Genomic DNA, 17,408 nt, shown 5'->3' with positions numbered 1-17,408 from the left:
AGCAGAAGATAATCCAGGATTACAGTAAGGACCATGAATGGTTCCTCTAATCTCTATTAACATTTCCATCGATGAGCAAGCAGATCTGTATGTTTGAGTTAGAAAAAGTAAGTGGATGCTATGCTGTATGTTACTACAAGATGCTATGACTGCAGCGGAGTATGAGACGTGGTAGACTTACAGATGGTTTTGGTTTGCAGCTGATCAGGGGCAGGCTGATCCCATAGCTCTGGCTGAGGAGGCCGCGGTGAGTCAGGTTCTCAGGATTACACATGATGCGTGTGCTCAGGGTCAGCTTGTGCTGTAACACAGATGAACACATTGGGCAGATTTAGAAAAAGCTACATTTTGCTAAATGTTTTCCTTGTCAAAAACCGATCAACTAAAACGTTGATTCCACCACTGTGGGGGTCTCTCTTTTCTCCAACCTCGGTCCCTATGACACATCCAAACTTCTGTCTGAAAAAGTACTAAATATAATGCTTACATTCCAGAAAACTTAGAGTCATACAACTATACCAAGAAGTATTGGACAAGGGAAAAACCAAAGCTCATCATAGATAATAAATATAATACAAAGGTATGTGCCAGGGGAAGATGGGGCACTACACGTGGTCATCATCTGTTACATTTATGGGCACTTTTAGTAAACTTCAGGAGTGGAAATTTAAATAAAAAAGTTTTGGGCCAACTCTTGGTTTTGGCTGCAGAAATGTCCATAACTATTTCATTCATCTGAGATCCGTATCTGGATAGTTTGAGATAGAAAACACTATTCTCTGTTACAATGAATAGAGGAATAGAAGACAAGGGGTATTTGGAGGGGCATCGGATTTAATGTGACTATATAAATTAGTGACACCTCACAATTTACTCATTGCAAATAAGTAACGTAAAAGGCAAAATGCTCCGGATAAGCAACCTACAGCTGCAATAGAAAAACATTCTTCGTCTGAAAATTGAAAAGTCTGGCCAGTTCAGAAAAGGAATGGTGCCAACATTACTGAGCAGGGCTGCCAGGGCTGAATGCCATAGTGTGATCAGCAGATCTTGGCATTTCATAATACATTATACAGCACCCATAGACCATTACGGGCTCTACTGTACCACCAACTCCATGCAGGGACATACATTCTATAAAAACACTTGGTATGCGCCGCCACAAAGTGAATTAAAAAACTAGTTGCAAATACAGAAAGGACAATAACAGTGATCCGATATTATATAAAAGTCATTTTCTAAACCTTCTACATACTTGGTGCTTTATAGGAATGTAATTCTGGTGGTTTTCTTTTCAAAGGGGGTTATCCAAGATTAGAAAAAGCACAGCAACTTTCTGGAAAAAAACAGTACCACCCCTGTGCTCAGGCTGTGTATGGTATTACAGTTCAGCTCCATTCACTTTATGAAATGGAACTGAGCTGCAAAACCCCTCCCAAACTAAGGACACTGTTTCTGGGAGAAAGTGGTTATTTTTCTGTAAGCCTGGACAAGCCCTTTAAAGGGAACCAATCAGCCCAATTGGGCTGATATGGTTCCCAGAAGCACTGTAAAAAGCTCCTGCAGCAGCCGTGGCACGTACCAGCCGCGGCAGACGCTGCTGAAGCAGAAGCTTTATATTGGAGAAAAAGGGGTTTTATTCCCTGGGTGCAAGATAGGCAGAGGCAGGGAGGTAGTCGCTCTCTGCCTGTAAGCGCGCTCAGAGGGGATGATTGACAGGAGGTCCGGTACATTTGTGGCTTTGTTTTCATGCATTTTTGTATTTCAGTTGCATGGAGAATGCATCAGTCTACAGATCTATTGAAACAAGAAAAAGAAAAAAAGTAAACATGCATCTTTTTTCAACCTTTCAGTATTTAGAGACAACTTACCTGTTATGAGATCCATCATAAAAATCCATGTAAGGCACACAGAGGTACAGTATGAATCTATAACAGCTTACAGATGTAGTTTTTAGCCTAACAATTAATATAGGCAATCATTTTTTTTTTAGCTAACTTGTGATTACCGTATATATATTTAAAAGAAAATAGATATATTTAAGTAGAAAATTAGGCAGATTTAAACTGCGGTCAAATTGTCAACAACTGTCAAGCACACGACAGCTGCTGAAAGTGGCCCAGACCTACTCAATCACATAATTTCACAATCGGGATCTAGGTTTTATTATGCCTACTGAGGTTTACCTTGTTTGAAGGATAGAAGGTGGCAAATTATAGGTGGCAATTTCCCAGCTGGAACCCCCGACTAGTTAATAATAACATTGCTCCTGCCTGCATGCCATGCATGTGGAACAGCTGGTAAAGCAGCACTCTCAATCGATTAAGAAATGAGGTGCGTGTCTTCTGTCGCAGGATATGTATTTTTAAGCAGGTGTCAGAGGCTTGCTGCCGCAGGGCCAAGGTAGGCAGCATCATGCCCAAGGATGGTGCAGGAGACAAGAGCAGGTCAATTAAGTAAAGGTTCTTATAGTTGACAGACATTTGACATAATATATACACAGTATTCTGGAGTATGTTTGGTTTTTGGCATTTAAGGATACAGCGAACACTCTTTGAACCGACCACCCACATGTGCACAAAAATGGTTTTATGGGGGTCGTCCTCTCAAAGAGTGAAGAATACAGAATGCAGGTTAAAGTGTCTAATGGAGCTCATAAACCTACAACATACATATAAACACAAATGATAATAATATTGTCTTTTAATATAGGTCAAATGAAAGTACTTCTGACCCTTTTATTTCTAGAGCACAGCATCCCCCACCAACACCTACACACACACAGTCATAATAGTTCACATATGGGAATATGTACTATGATCCCTGCCTCATATGGAGGTCCGTGGAAGCGCCATTGGGTGCAAAACAGTCTGTCACTACTCTGTTCGTCTAGCGTCTGCTCGTTGTATGTCAGCACTGTGTCCATTTTGATATAAAGAAATAAAAGGTTATGAATACAGCTCCAGTGAGTGCAACTTTTTCCTTCTACATTGTCACTTATATATTTACATCGCAACTACTTAAAGGGGCTTTCCACTTTGACCAACTGTTCTTGTTAGAAGGGATCCCCAGAGATACACTGACCACAGGGTTTCCCACCGCAGGGAGTCCCAGTTATTAGCTGCAATTTATGGGGGAACCCAGTAGCCAGTGTTCCATACCTCTGCAGAGCCAGCATTGATTAAATGAACTATTACACAGTTCCTTTTGAAAGCAAAGAGTTCTTCTTGTAATACATAGATATCCTGGGTTCTCTGGGTATGTATAAATCCCTGCTCTGGCTAATGGTCATACACCTTAGACTTAATCTCTCCAAACCCGCCAACTTTACCAGAGATGATGCTGGGGGAGAGAAGGGTTGGACATATTGGATCTTCACCACCCAATACATGAATGTTCAGCCGTGCCAAAAGTTCAAGTGTATGGGGAGGTCAGGAAAGAGTATGTGGTGAGGTCAGGAGAAAGTGTACGGTGAGGTCAGGAGAGAGTGTATGATGAGGTTAGGAGAGAATGTATAGGGAGGTCATGGGGAGAGTGTATGGCAAGGCCAGGAGAGAGTGTATGGTGAGGTCAGGAGAGAGTGTATGGGGAGGTCAGGAGAAAGTGTATGGTGAGGTCAGGAGAGAGTGTATGGGGAGGTCAGGAGAGAGTATATGGCAAGGTCAGAAAAGAGTGTATGGGGAGGTCAGGAGAGAGTATATGGCAAGGTCAGGAAAGAGTGTATGGAGAGGTCAGGAGAGAGTGTATGGGGAGGTCAGGAGAGAGTATATGGCAAGGTCAGGAGAGAGTGTATGGGGAGGTCAAGAGAGAGTGTATGGAAAGGTCAGGAGAGAGTGTATGATGAGGTTAGGAGAGAGTGTATGATGAGGTTAGGAGAGAGTGTATGATGAGGTTAGGAGAGAATGTATAGGGAGGTCATGGGGAGAGTGTATGGCAAGGCCAGGAGAGAGTGTATGGTGAGGTCAGGAGAGAGTGTATGGGGAGGTCAGGAGAGAGTGTATGGGGAGGTCAGGAAAGAGTGTATGGGGAGGTCAGGAGAGAGTATATGGAAAGGTCAGGAGAGAGTGTACGCAAGGTCAGGAGAGAGTGTATGATGAGGTTAGGAGAGAGTGTATGGCGAGGTCAGCAGAGAATGTATAGGGAGGTCATGGGGAGAGTGGCAAGGCCAGGAGAGAGTGTATGGGGAGGTCAGGAGAGAGTGTATGGGGAGGTCAGGAGAAAGTGTACGGTGAGGTCAGGAGAGAGTGTATGGGGAGGTCAGGAGAGAGTATATGGCAAGGTCAGAAAAGAGTGTATGGGGAGGCCAGGAGAGAGTATATGGCAAGGTCAGGAAAGAGTGTATGGAGAGGTCAGGAGAGAGTGTATGGGGAGGTCAGGAGAGAGTATATGGCAAGGTCAGGAGAGAGTGTATGGGGAGGTCAAGAGAGAGTGTATGGAAAGGTCAGGAGAGAGTGTATGATGAGGTTAGGAGAGAGTGTATGATGAGGTTAGGAGAGAGTGTATGATGAGGTTAGGAGAGAATGTATAGGGAGGTCATGGGGAGAGTGTATGGCAAGGCCAGGAGAGAGTGTATGGTGAGGTCAGGAGAGAGTGTATGGGGAGGTCAGGAGAGGGTATATGGCAAGGTCAGGAAAGAGTGTATGGGGAGGTCAGGAGAGAGTATATGGAAAGGTCAGGAGAGAGTGTACGCAAGGTCAGGAGAGAGTGTATGATGAGGTTAGGAGAGAGTGTATGGCGAGGTCAGCAGAGAATGTATAGGGAGGTCATGGGGAGAGTGGCAAGGCCAGGAGAGAGTGTATGGGGAGGTCAGGAGAGAGTGTATGGGGAGGTCAGGAGAGAGTGTATGGGGAGGTCAGGGGTGGGTATATGGCAAGGTCAGGAAAGAGTGTATGGGGAGGTCAGGAGAGAGTGTATGGGGAGGTCAGGAGAGAGTATATGGCAAGGTCAGGAAAGAGTGTATGGGGAGGTCAGGAGAGAGTGTATGGGGAGGTCAGGAGAGAGTATATGGCAAGGTCAGGAGAGAGTGTACAGCAAGTTCAGGAGAGAGTGTATGGGGAGGTCAGGAGTGTACGGCAAGGTCAGGAGAGAGTGTATGGGGAGGTCAGGAGTGTACGGCAAGGTCAGGAGAGAGTGTATGGGGAGGTCAGGAGAGAGTGTATGGGAAGGTCAGGAGAGTGTGTATGGGGAGGTCAGGAGAGTGTATAGGGAGGTCAGGAGAGAGTGTATGGGGAGGTCAGGAGAGAGTGTATTGCCACTTTTATAGGGTTATCTCCCTATTTATTTATTTATTATTTATCTATTTATTTAGAATTTCCTTAAAGACTATTCACAAGGCAATCTCCGTATGGAATGATTAGAGGACTAATTACTAAAGTCTGCGTGGGTGCAGATTTTCCCTGATGTTACACGGTCAATATGCGCAATAACTTAAAGGGAAGAATGAGTACCACATGTGAGAATGCAGCCACATGTCTGGTTTACGCCATGTGAAACAGCTACAAAAATGTCAGCAACAGAAAATGGCCTTGTGGCTGGATGAAAATAAGAATTCATAAATGCCTAAATAAGCAATGTACGCAAATTACCATGTCAGAGTTCCCTCCAAAAATATGAGACACCCATCCGTAGACAGCTGTTTCAGGGCTCTCTGCTTCTAAAGGTGAGCTCATTTTCATACTTTGCCTCATAGTAAGTCTTCATACACCAACTGGGTCTCTTCAATGAGAAACAGTAACCCCCCCCCCCCCCCCCCCCCACACACACACACACACACACACCACCTGAGTAACTTGTAACATACGAAATATGTAAAAAAAAAATAAAAATACTAAAAGAAAAAATGTCAGATTGATGGTGAATGTATATATGGTCAGCAGTACTGTATCTGTATAGCATTTTGAATGGTTGTAGCTCCGGGCTCCTTGTGATACTGCGCAGTAAGCACATTACACTGGATAGGAAGCATATATGCTATAATCATGCTATAATCTATTTTATGTGCAGCGAATGACTCTCAACATCCAGTTTTGTCTCTGCTAACTCACTGTACACTATTACTTTAGCTTTTTGGTAATTCCCTATCAAAAATCTGAATTGCCTCTGGCATTTCCTAGCGAAATGTAAAAATTAAATAAGAGTGTGGTCCAAAAGTAAAATGAGTCAGGACTCTGCAGTGATTAGACTAACTTCTTTTACAATGCATAATTTCCTCTTGGCAGGCGTCGCTCTCGATGGCTGCTCAGTGCCATTACACGGTGGCATCGCCAGCACGCTATACATGGCTGCATTTAATGCACATTGTGGAAAATGGAAAAATATGACTAAAATGATGGAACGTCAACACGTTTTACCATCCCTGTGCATTAAAAACTTTTTTCCCCTATAAATGGAATGCCTGACCACATAGCCTAAATAGTAAGAAAGATAGTGGTTTATGGAAATTACATTACACGCTACATGATCAAACATCACAACTATATGTTAAAAGGGTTGTCTCATGAATACAATCCTTTTCTAACAGAAGTCTGCAGGGAAAGTAGAGACTTACATGGTGGCCAGACAACCGTATAATGAATGGATGGGCCAGGTCCGCCAAAGCAAGAGCTGCATTTACAGTGGGGCTCTCTATTCTGGCTCACATAAGGCCTTATTCACACGTCCCGTAAAATTGTCCATGGTCGCACGGACAATTTTAGGGCCCATTAAATCCTATGCATTCCCACCATCCTTGCCACGAAAAAATAGGACAGGTCATCATGTGGATGGAGGCACGGATGCCTCCCCCTGCTCCCGGCTCCCATCTCGCCTGCTCCTGTCACCGGCTCCCATCTCCCCGGCTCCTGTCACCTGCTCCCATCTCCCCGGCTCCTGTCACCTGCTCCCATCTTCCCAGCTCCTGCCATCCACTCCTCCGCTTCCATCTCCAACGCTCCTGTCACCCACTCTCGGGTCTCATCTCCCCCACTCCTGTCACCAGCTTCCATCTCCCTTGCTCCTGTCTCTCACCATTCCTATTTCCCCTGCTCCAGTCTCTCCCCGCAGCTGCCAGCCCCCCACTCTGCCCGCAGACAACACCGCAGACTGATGTAATCAACAGACGTCTAGTGTTTTTTCGTGAAGCGGACAAAATCACACATGAGAATGAGCCCTTATGGTCCATTTCTTATAATGGTGTACCACCTATGCTGCTATAATAGCCTCCATTTTTTCTGGAAAGGGTTACAACTACGTTTAGAATCATTACTGCAAAGATTTATCCCATTAGAATAGTTTATGGGGAAGATTTATCAAAGGGTGTAAAATTTAGACTGGTGCAAACAGCCCACAGCAACCAATCACAGCTCAGCTTTCAGCTCTGGTGAAAGGAAAGAGTAGCAGTGATTGGCTGCTTGGGGCAGTTTGCACCAGTCTAAATTTTACACCCTTTGATAAATCTCCCCCTTTATGCAGTTTGCACTTATATTGGACTGTATAGCATTTACCATCACCTTATCTCCTGTGACAACTTCCTTTTAGTCCTCTTTCTCCCCTTTATCTTTAGATATATGTTTTTTCTTCCCCTTCATTTGTAATATTAAGGGTCCTTATACATTTAATATTTTTAGGTTGTGAGCAGCGGTCGGCTAGATTCACTCATTCGGAGTGCTTTTAAAAGGCACAATGAATTGCGTGGTCTGGTCGCACAAACGATCGCTGCATTATTGTTATCGTATTATTATATTATCTAAAAAGAATGGATTTCATCGCCGCACAAAAGATCAAATGAACCGACGAGTGGGAATTTTCCTGTTTGACGTTGATCATTAGCACTTTTACACGGGACGATTATGGGACAAATGAGTGTTTCTAGGAATGCTTGTTGCTAATAATCGGCCTTGAGGAGTACTTCGACAAAAAATAAAAATACAGCGTGGACAGGGGGTAGGGGAACATAATAAAGAATGTATTGTATACTTACCAGTCCCTGTTCCCCCACAGCGCCGAGTCTCTCTTCCAGATCCCAACCGGCATCCTCCAGCTCTTCATCCTGCAACGTCATGACCTGGCTGATGGATTCCCCGCTTAGCCAGTTAGTGACTGAGGCAGGACACCACTGCAGTCACTGACTGGCTGAGTGGGTAGTTTCCCCTGGGTCGTGATGTACCAGGAACCTGAGAAAAAATGATATCCAGTGGGGGTCCAGGAGCCTGTTGATTCAGCGCTACAGGGTACGGGGACCGGTAAGTATACATTCTTTATTATTATGCCCCAAACCCCTTGGCCTTACTGTATTTTTTACTGGAGTTCTTCTTTAAGTGTTATTTTCATTATTCCTTATCTTGTAGATACTATGTTGATAGCCCTATAGTGACTAAAATGTCTGTAAAAGTGAAACTAATATCCTGCTACTAACAAATGATGGCAGTATGTCTACAGTATAAATAATCATAATTCTGAGTGCGGTTGGATTCTGTTGGATGAAGCTGTGACATATATCCATTCTGCAAAGAGCACCCAACCATTCACCACAGTGTGCAGAGACAAGTGTACTTACTGAACAATGACAGATCATAGCTTTGTCTCTTTGACATGGCAAGTGTTTTGTTAAATGACAGGAACACTCTAACATTTATTTAGTGTGTCATGTGGTTGAAAGGAGCAGATTACGGTGATATCTAGCTTGGTGGACACAGAAACAAAATTTGTGTCAGAAAAAATGTGTTTTATTGGAGGAAATTTCATATGGATGCATGTCCAGATTCCAACAATGATCATCCCCAAGATTGAGAATTCTATCACCAAGAAGCTCCTTTATTTTTATAAGAATGTTGAGACAAGATGCTATGTTAGCAGCACCTCAATAAGATGCTGGACAGCTCCCATTTCAGAGGCCAGTAAAGGGCCTCTCTGCCTGTCAATCATCCCCTCCGAGCACACCGACATGCAGAAAGCGGTGACTACACGCGGGCAGAGAGCCGACCAGATGACTACCTCCCGCCTCTGCCTGTCGCACACTCAGGTAATAACATCCTCCAGGCCGCCGGTGCCGTGCTCCGGTGGCCCCCTGCTCCTCTAGTCCGGCAGCTGCCAGCTCCCGCTTCTCCCCACTGCTGACTCTCCACATCTCGGGGATCACCCCCGCCAGCCTGCTCCAGCTTCTGGCACCCCTCTCCAGGCTCCTGAACTGTCTGCCGGTGCAGGAAGCTCAAAAGACTGCTGCTTTCCTGCCCCTCTCTCTGCCGCAGTGGGGATTCCTGCATGGGTTGAGACACCAGACGGAGTTGGAGTTCCCAGAAAAAGTTTGAGAACTGAGCGCTTCTTCCGGGCAAAATTTTGTTCAAATACCAAGCAATTCGAGTGCTGAAGTGTTTGAAAACCGAGGTATCACTGTACAATGCAGTAGATCCAGGCACTGCTCACATTAGTAATCACAGCCCACGCAACAGATGCGCTACATAGACAGGTACAGCCGGCCCAGCAGCACATGAATCAGGCAATCTCAGTGGTTCTCAGCTTCAGGCAGCAATTCAATGATGAATACGTAAGTTTGATAGACAAGCGCCACTGACTGGTAATTCAAATAGTCATTTATACTTATCATTTTCAGTATACTCCATAATGTATACATCCCCCTCTGCAGGTACTAATATTCCTCATACTGTACACCTCCCTCCCCCCTGTGAAGTTGTTCCCCCATACTGTATAAAGCCCCACTCTGAAGTCATACTTTATCCCCCTCCCCCCGTAGTTGGCCCATGTTCCCCAGTACCCCCATATTCACTACCCCCTCATGTGCATCTTCTTACCACTCCTGTCTCCCCTGAAGCTCGTGTTGAGCAAGTGGGGGCGAAGCATAACAAATCTGGCTCTGATTGGCTGATGCTCAGACACCCGATGTAGAGATCTAGTCAGCTGACTGTAACTAGGCCTGGGCTTATATTTCAAGCCTACTCCAAAAAGCCTTCAAAATGAAGTTAGGTCTTATTTTAAGGGTAAGTGTTATTTTCGTAGAAACATGGTAGAGACCTAAATCCTAGTCTCATCTGTAAATAAACATATTCAACCGTAACATAAAAGACAAAAACAGAGGGATATTGGTGTCTTCTTCTGCTACATTCACATGTTTACAATTTATTAAGGATTTAGACAAATATCATCATTCAATCCAATTCTGCATCCAATGCAAGTGAACGTGTATTTTGTTCCTCATTCACGTGCAACACAAATCTCTTTTGGAAATAATTCCTCCCTCTATTTGATAGCCAATGTGATTCCTAAGATATTTGTAAGTCAACTAATTTACCACAAATGGCTCCTTACCCCAGGGAAACAGCTGTAAAGTCTTGGCCACTAGGTGTCTCACTCCTCTGTAATCTGCTCGCCACTGTCTGTTGTTAGGCTAGGGGTACAATCACGTGCTTAAGAAGCCCTAAAAGAAGCATGGTTTCCATCTGTAATCGACTGTAACCGGAAATGTTCACAGAGTTAAAATATGCAGCACAAAGGAAGCTCCAAAAAACCTATTTATTCAATGGGGAACTGCAAAGCAACTACTCACTTCTTTCTTCAGTGCTGTTTTTGCAATTCCCACTGCAGAATATGGGTTAGGCTCAGTTCACACTGTTTTTTTGCAGTCATCCATTTTTATCATCCGTTTTATGAAAAAAAGGATGTATTTGTGTGCATCCATATCTCTATATTGACTTCTATTGACGAATCAAAACACATCAGTTTTTTAGCGTTCACAAAACGTGGTCTATGGCGTTTTAGGGTACGCTAAAAAAAAACGGATGTGTTTTGATCTGTTTTTTTAATCTTTTTTTTTTTTATAATGGAAGTCAATAGAAAATGGATCCAAACAGATTGGCACAAATGCATCTGTTTTTTCATAAGAACAGACTGCAAAAGTGCAGTGGGAACCAAGCCTTCTTTGGAATTTCTTTTGTGCTGTATTGTTCAGCACTGTTTTTGAACAATTCCCATTGATGTCAATTGGAGGTGGAAACCTTTTGGGCTTCTTTTGTCTATAGTAATAGTTAGATCAGGACAGAACACAGGAAGAAGGGCTGGGGTTTGTCATGAGCTATTTGAAATAGGGAGTGTGGAAGGAGTCTGAGAAAGCTTGGACTGTGTACATTTCTTCCTCTGACGTGACAAGTATTCCTCTGTTGAATACTTGTACTGCTTATGTGCTTACTCTTAAAAGACATATGTTCCCTCACTGTATTTTTAAGCAGTGAACTTTGTACACTGCTTCAGAATCTTTTATACATTGTTGTATTCTTGTTTTTATGCATTATTTCTATGCTGCCAAAGCTCAATAAAAACAGTTTAAAGAGAAAAGTAAATCAAGGCTTCTCTCCCACCCATAAAGCTGAAGGCAGCTGTACCTTGTGCTACTCCTACTGCGTGTCCATAATCCTGCAGTGTAATTTTTCCCCCTTGCTTTAACTTGTCAGCAGCAGTTCAGTACCTAGTGTAACCCCATCCTTACCGTGCTGCCGCTTCTTTCATGTTTGTTCAAACAACACCTTGTTAAGTCGAAGCATCAGTACCCTTTTCTTTTTCCACATGCCATCTATAGTAATGTACTTTTTAAGTCATCAGCCCAGCACAATGCAAGTCAGCTCAGTGCACTTTCCTCAACAATATGTCACAGCATAACAGCGAGGAGTATGTACTGCTCTGTGATTGGCCAGAGAAGAAAGGTAAAGGAAGTCCTGTGTATGTACTACTTGAAAACAGCTCAGATCTGGCCCCATTCCTAATATGTAGAGAATGAGAAATAGCTGTGCACCAATGGAGAGACCTCTCAGGGGCTCAGAAGCAGCAGTGAAAGACCAAAAAGCATGGTTACCACTTCAAAGCATTAATGTAACAAAACCATGCTCGGTTATAACAACCTTTGGAAATGATAGGTACACTTTAAAATCTGCAGCAGGCTCCCTATTCTCTACAGGTAAACCCCACTGGATTACAACAACAGATGCAACCTTTAAACTCCCTATAGCTTTGACCTCACTGTTACCTGGCCGTACATGCTTCTTCTTACCATTCCCACACATTTAACCTCATCCTGCTTTTAGACCTTGATAATGTGACTCAGTCTTCAGCATACTTGGTTGGAGTGTAAATTTCTGTATAGAACAGTCTGTCTTTTCACAGGTCAGTCACAGGGCAAACAGCAGGGTATGGCTTTAAAATCAGACATCTTATGGTATGATTCACCCTATTGTCGTCTAAACTGGAACCTTCCTTGATGGGTGAGAGCTGATAATAAAGCAGCCACAATCTCTACAAACGTATGTTCCCCAATGCTTGGATCATCTGTCAGACTGACCTGCTGCCCGGGTGATATGTGACTTGTAGGAAGATGCGGTCTCGTATCTAGCAAATACGACAAAAGTGGTTTTGAGTTCAATCTTGCCGCTTCGTGCTGAGAAGTCCTAAGTAAAAAAACAAAACAAGTAGCAGCATTTTAGTCTTATCAGATGTGACTATTACCATAGTTGTAGTTACTTATCTCTTTTTTAGATATACCAGGATTAGAGGGCTGCACACCAGCGTTTTGTTTTGTCTTGTCTGTTCAGACCACAGTCTTTACATATCAGGGTGAACATCTCATAGCAAAGTAGTAAGTGGTGTGTGTGTGTATATACTGTAACATGCATCAATATCCAAAATGGAGAGGAATAGACAATAATGAAGTTAGCTCCATGCAATTAAAGGAGCGCCCGAAAGCCATGTGACTGTGAGAGCTAGGGCAGTTGCATGTATAAAGATGTCTGGAGGAATATGATATACTTACATCTCACCCCAGCTCTCTCAGTCACATGGCTTGAAAAAAGTAGGGGAGTGCTGAAAGGTTGCTTCTATTTACTGTCGCTGGATGTTATTCTTCCATATTGCATATACCATATCTATTTAGAACATGCAATGTATAATGTACACTGTAAATAAAGATTTTAGTATGTCTGCATTACTTTGGAGTGTCCTGGTTGAATACATTTTTATAATTATGGGTTGAGGAACCCTACCCACAGAGCATCAGCACTTTGTATCAGGAGTGCAATCCCTATCACCAGCTTACTGGACTTTATACACATCTGATATCCATGTGAGAATCATGTAGAATCAATGGGCCTCTTGCAGCTGGATCTCCCAGCAATGCTGAAAACAAATGGGCCTCGGCACTGTTTTGAATGTGTGGCCACCTCTCCATGCAGTGGAATGAGAGTTGCAAAAACCTATAAATGATCTGACTTTCCCAGCTCTCCTTCACTGAAAAAGGCAAATGAATTGGCGCTGGAGTGTCTAAAATTGTAAGGCTATGTTCACACAACGGGGGAGATTTATCAAGCTTTTAGGGTAAATTCACACGGGCGTCTCGCATAGAAAAACCACAGCTAATCCGCAGCTAATCTGCAATACATTTATTATTATTATTAATATGTGTATTGCGGATTAGCTGCGGTTTAGCTGCGGATTTCTTATGCGAGACGCCTTTGGATTGGAAATTTTGCAAACTTTTGCGTAACCACATAGCTACACAGATTTTTGCGACTTTACTCTGATGTATGCTGATCATGCCTACTTCCCCTTGTGGGATATTTATCATGTGGGACTACTTAACAGTCACACATGGGTTGCATCCCCGACTCCACAATAGAGGTGGTGTATTTCACCACCTAATTGTGGAGCCGATTACTCCCAGGGCCATACAGAAAGGAGCAGTAAATAGCACACTGCTCCTTACAGGAGTGGGGAATCCCATCATGATGCTGGGATTCCCTGCTCTACAAGGTTAACCACTAAAGAGCAGAAAACATATGCTCTAATGTTTTTTTTTTAAAAAAATGGCAAGACACTGAGCGCGCTCGCAGCTTCGGACTGGGATATCTCTGCAGCGGGACGGGCTCCGGGACATTGTGGAAGCAGGAAGTATATGGGTCTGCACCGGGGGGTCGGCCGGGCTCTGCCCCGGCACGGGGCGGGGGCAGGGGGGGGGATGGTTTTGTGTGACAGGTTCCCTTTACGGAAAATTGCGGTCATGTTGAGCTTTTATTTTATGGTGTGTGAACCTAACCTGAAAGTATTACACCTTGTTAACTGGTACTGAACCGTTCAACAGGGACTAGAGATGGTCATACCAGAACATGTTTACAAGTCAGGGGAAGTACTCACCATTTAAAGGGATGGGGTGTATACTTCTCCTTTTTGTCGTGCAAAATAGTTCTTGGGCTGCAGTTGACGTAGTTCAGGTAGTCCTGGGTATGCTTCTGTTAAATGGAAAATTTTACACCAGTGACTTAAGTCTTATCTCATTAACAGAGGATTTTCTATACATCTACATACAGTATTACATCATTATACATATACATACAGTATTACATTACTATACATCTACATACAGTATTACATCATTATACATCTACATACAGTATTACATCATTATACATATACATACAGTATTACATTACTATACATCTACATACAGTATTACATCACTAATTATTAACAGGATTTAAAGATTCTTTGGTACACTGAGAAACTTAAAACAACATATTGGTTTATGTAAACTTAGGGCTGGGCGATTGCATAGTTACTTAGTTAATACGGTTGAAAAAAGACACATGTCCATCAAGTTCAACCAAGGAGGGGATGGATGCAGGGAAGGGGATATACAAGGAGGGGATGGATACAGGGAAGGGGGTATACAAGGAGGGGATGGATGCAGGGAAGGGGATATACAAGGAGGGAATGGATACAGGGAAGGGGGTATACAAGGAGGGGATGGATACAGGGAAGGGGGTATACAAGGAGGGGATGGATGCAGGGAAGGGGGATATACAGGGAGGGGATGGATGCAGGGAAGAAAGGATATAGAAGGAGTGGATGGATACAGGGAAGGGGGATATACAAGGAGGGGATGGATACAGGGAAGGGGGTATACAAGGAGGGGATGGATACAGGGAAGGGGGTATACAAGGAGGGGATGGATGCAGGGAAGGGGGATATACAAGGAGGGGATGGATACAGGGAAGGGGGTATACAAGGAGGGGATGGATACAGGGAAGGGGGTATACAAGGAGGGGATGGATGCAGGGAAGGGGGATATACAGGGAGGGGATGGATGCAGGGAAGAAAGGATATAGAAGGAGTGGATGGATACAGGGAAGGGGGATATACAAGGAGGGGATGGATACAGGGAAGGGGGTATACAAGGAGGGGATGGATACAGGGAAGGGGGTATACAAGGAGGGGATGGATGCAGGGAAGGGGATATACAAGGAGGGGATGGATACAGGGAAGGGGGTATACAAGGAGGGGATGGATGCAGGGAAGGGGGATATACAGGGAGGGGATGGATGTAGGGAAGGGGGATATACAGGGAGGGGATGGATACAGGGAAGGGGGTATACAAAGAGGGGATGGATGCAGGGAAGGGGATATACAAGGAGGGGATGGATACAGGGAAGGGGGTATACAAGGAGGGGATGGATGCAGGGAAGGGGGATATACAGGGAGGGGATGGATGCAGGGAAGAAAGGATATAGAAGGAGTGGATGGATACAGGGAAGGGGGATATACAAGGAGGGATGGATGCAGGGAAGGGGGGTATACAAGGAGGGGATGGATGCAGGGAAGGGGATATACAAGGAGGGGATGGATACAGGGAAGGGGGGTAAACAAGGAGGGGATGGATGCAGGGAAGGGGGGTAAACAAGGAGGGGATGGATGCAGGGAAGGGGGATATACAAGGAGGGGATGGAAGCAGGGAAGGGGGATATACAAGGAGGAGATGGATGCATGGAAGAAAGGATATACAAGGAGGGGATTTAAATAAATCAATCATATCTCCCCTTAAAGGGGAACTCCAGGTAGAGGTTAAAGGACAACTCCCGCGGGACCCCAAAAAAAAAAAAAAACACAGACACACACAGACACCATACTCACCATCTCTCCGGTGACGATCGCCACTCGATTCGCCCGCCGTCCGCCTCTCCGTCGCCACCTTCCGCCATCCAGCGATGTCTCCAACTTCCGGGTCCAGGAGATGGAAAAGGCTGCCAGTGCGCTTGCGCACCGGCAGCCTTTTCATTGGCTGGAGCGCATCACATGGCTTCCAGCAAGCTCAGCCAATCAGGGCTGAGCAAGCTGGAAGCCATGTGATGCGCTCCAGCCAATGAAAAGGCTGCTGGTGCGCATGTGCACCAGCAGCCTTTTCATCCCCATTCACTTTGCATGAAGACGCCGAGGAGGAAGAAGACCCGGACCGCCCCTCGGCTCTGACGTCGTCGTCACCAGATGCCGCCCCGGAGAAGAGGACCGTGACGATCGTAATAGGTAATGTATAAATTCCTTAACTTCCGGGGTGGGGGGTCGGGGGTCCGAAAGTGGGGGAAGGGGGCCAGGCCGGGTATTTAACCACATTACAAAGTTATATAACTTTGTAATGTGTGATAAATGAGCAAAAAAAATTATTTGTGGGAGTTGTCCTTTAAAAAAAATGAAACTTTTGCAGAAGCATAAGGCATTACTTACCTATCTATTCCAGTTTTGAAACTACCAAAAATCCATTTGTTTGGGGGGGGGGGGGTTTGTTCTGTTTTGTGTTTCTGCACTTCCTGGTTGAGCAGTTGTACACAGTACTACAGGTTCCAGAATGCAATGCTTTCCCTCAGCTGTTCATCACAGTCCCCCACCCTGCCTATTCCCCGCCCAAAGCTGTTGCAGAATATCTAGGCTGTGTTCACACATTGCAGTTTCATTGTGTTACTGAATTATTTGCAGTAATTTAGGATTTCATTGTGGTCCCACCCACCCACACAGCACGCTCTATTCTCTACCTGTAACACCACACAGCACGCTGTATTCTCTACCTGTAACACCACACAGCACTGTATTCTCTACCTGTAACACCACACAGCACGCTGTATTCTCTACCTGTAACACCACACAGCACGCTGTATTCTCTACCTGTAACACCACACAGCACTGTATTCTCTACCTGTAACACCACACAGCACGCTGTATTCTCTACCTGTAACACCACACAGCATGCTGTATTCTCTACCTGTAACACCACACAGCACGCTGTATTCTCTAGCTGTAACACCACACAGCAAGCTGTATTCTCTACCTGTAACACCACACAGCACACTGTATTCTCTAGCTGTAACACCACACAGCACACCGTATTCTCTACCTGTAACACCACACAGCACGCTGTATTCTCTACCTGTAACACCACACAGCACGCTGTATTCTCTACCTGTAACACCACACAGCGCGCTGTATTCTCTACCTGTAACACCACAAAGCACACTGTATTCTCCACCTGTAACACCACACAGCACGCTGTATTCTCTACCTGTAACACCACACAGCACGCTGTATTCTCTTCCTGTAACACCACTCAGCACGCT

At 44.6% G+C, this 17,408-nt stretch overlaps 1 protein-coding gene across 3 annotated transcripts in view; it reads right to left on the bottom strand.

The window, feature by feature from the left end:
• The window catches only part of IQCH (IQ motif containing H), a 78,720-nt gene that overhangs the window by 53,906 nt on the left and 7,406 nt on the right, over positions 1-17,408 (bottom strand). For all 3 annotated transcript variants that reach the window (XM_069985993.1, XM_069985984.1, XM_069985976.1), the window contains exons 3-5: positions 14,164-14,258; positions 12,320-12,425; positions 182-301 (exon numbers count right to left, since the gene is read on the bottom strand). In XM_069985993.1, the coding sequence (XP_069842094.1) occupies positions 182-301; positions 12,320-12,425; positions 14,164-14,258 (321 nt within the window). The remainder of the gene's footprint in view (positions 1-181; positions 302-12,319; positions 12,426-14,163; positions 14,259-17,408) is intronic.

Source organism: Dendropsophus ebraccatus, chromosome 1 (genome assembly GCF_027789765.1).
Source record: "Dendropsophus ebraccatus isolate aDenEbr1 chromosome 1, aDenEbr1.pat, whole genome shotgun sequence".
Classification (NCBI taxonomy): domain Eukaryota; kingdom Metazoa; phylum Chordata; class Amphibia; order Anura; family Hylidae; genus Dendropsophus; species Dendropsophus ebraccatus.
Note: the sequence above shows the minus strand (reverse complement) of the source record. Positions and strands in the feature narration are given on the sequence as shown.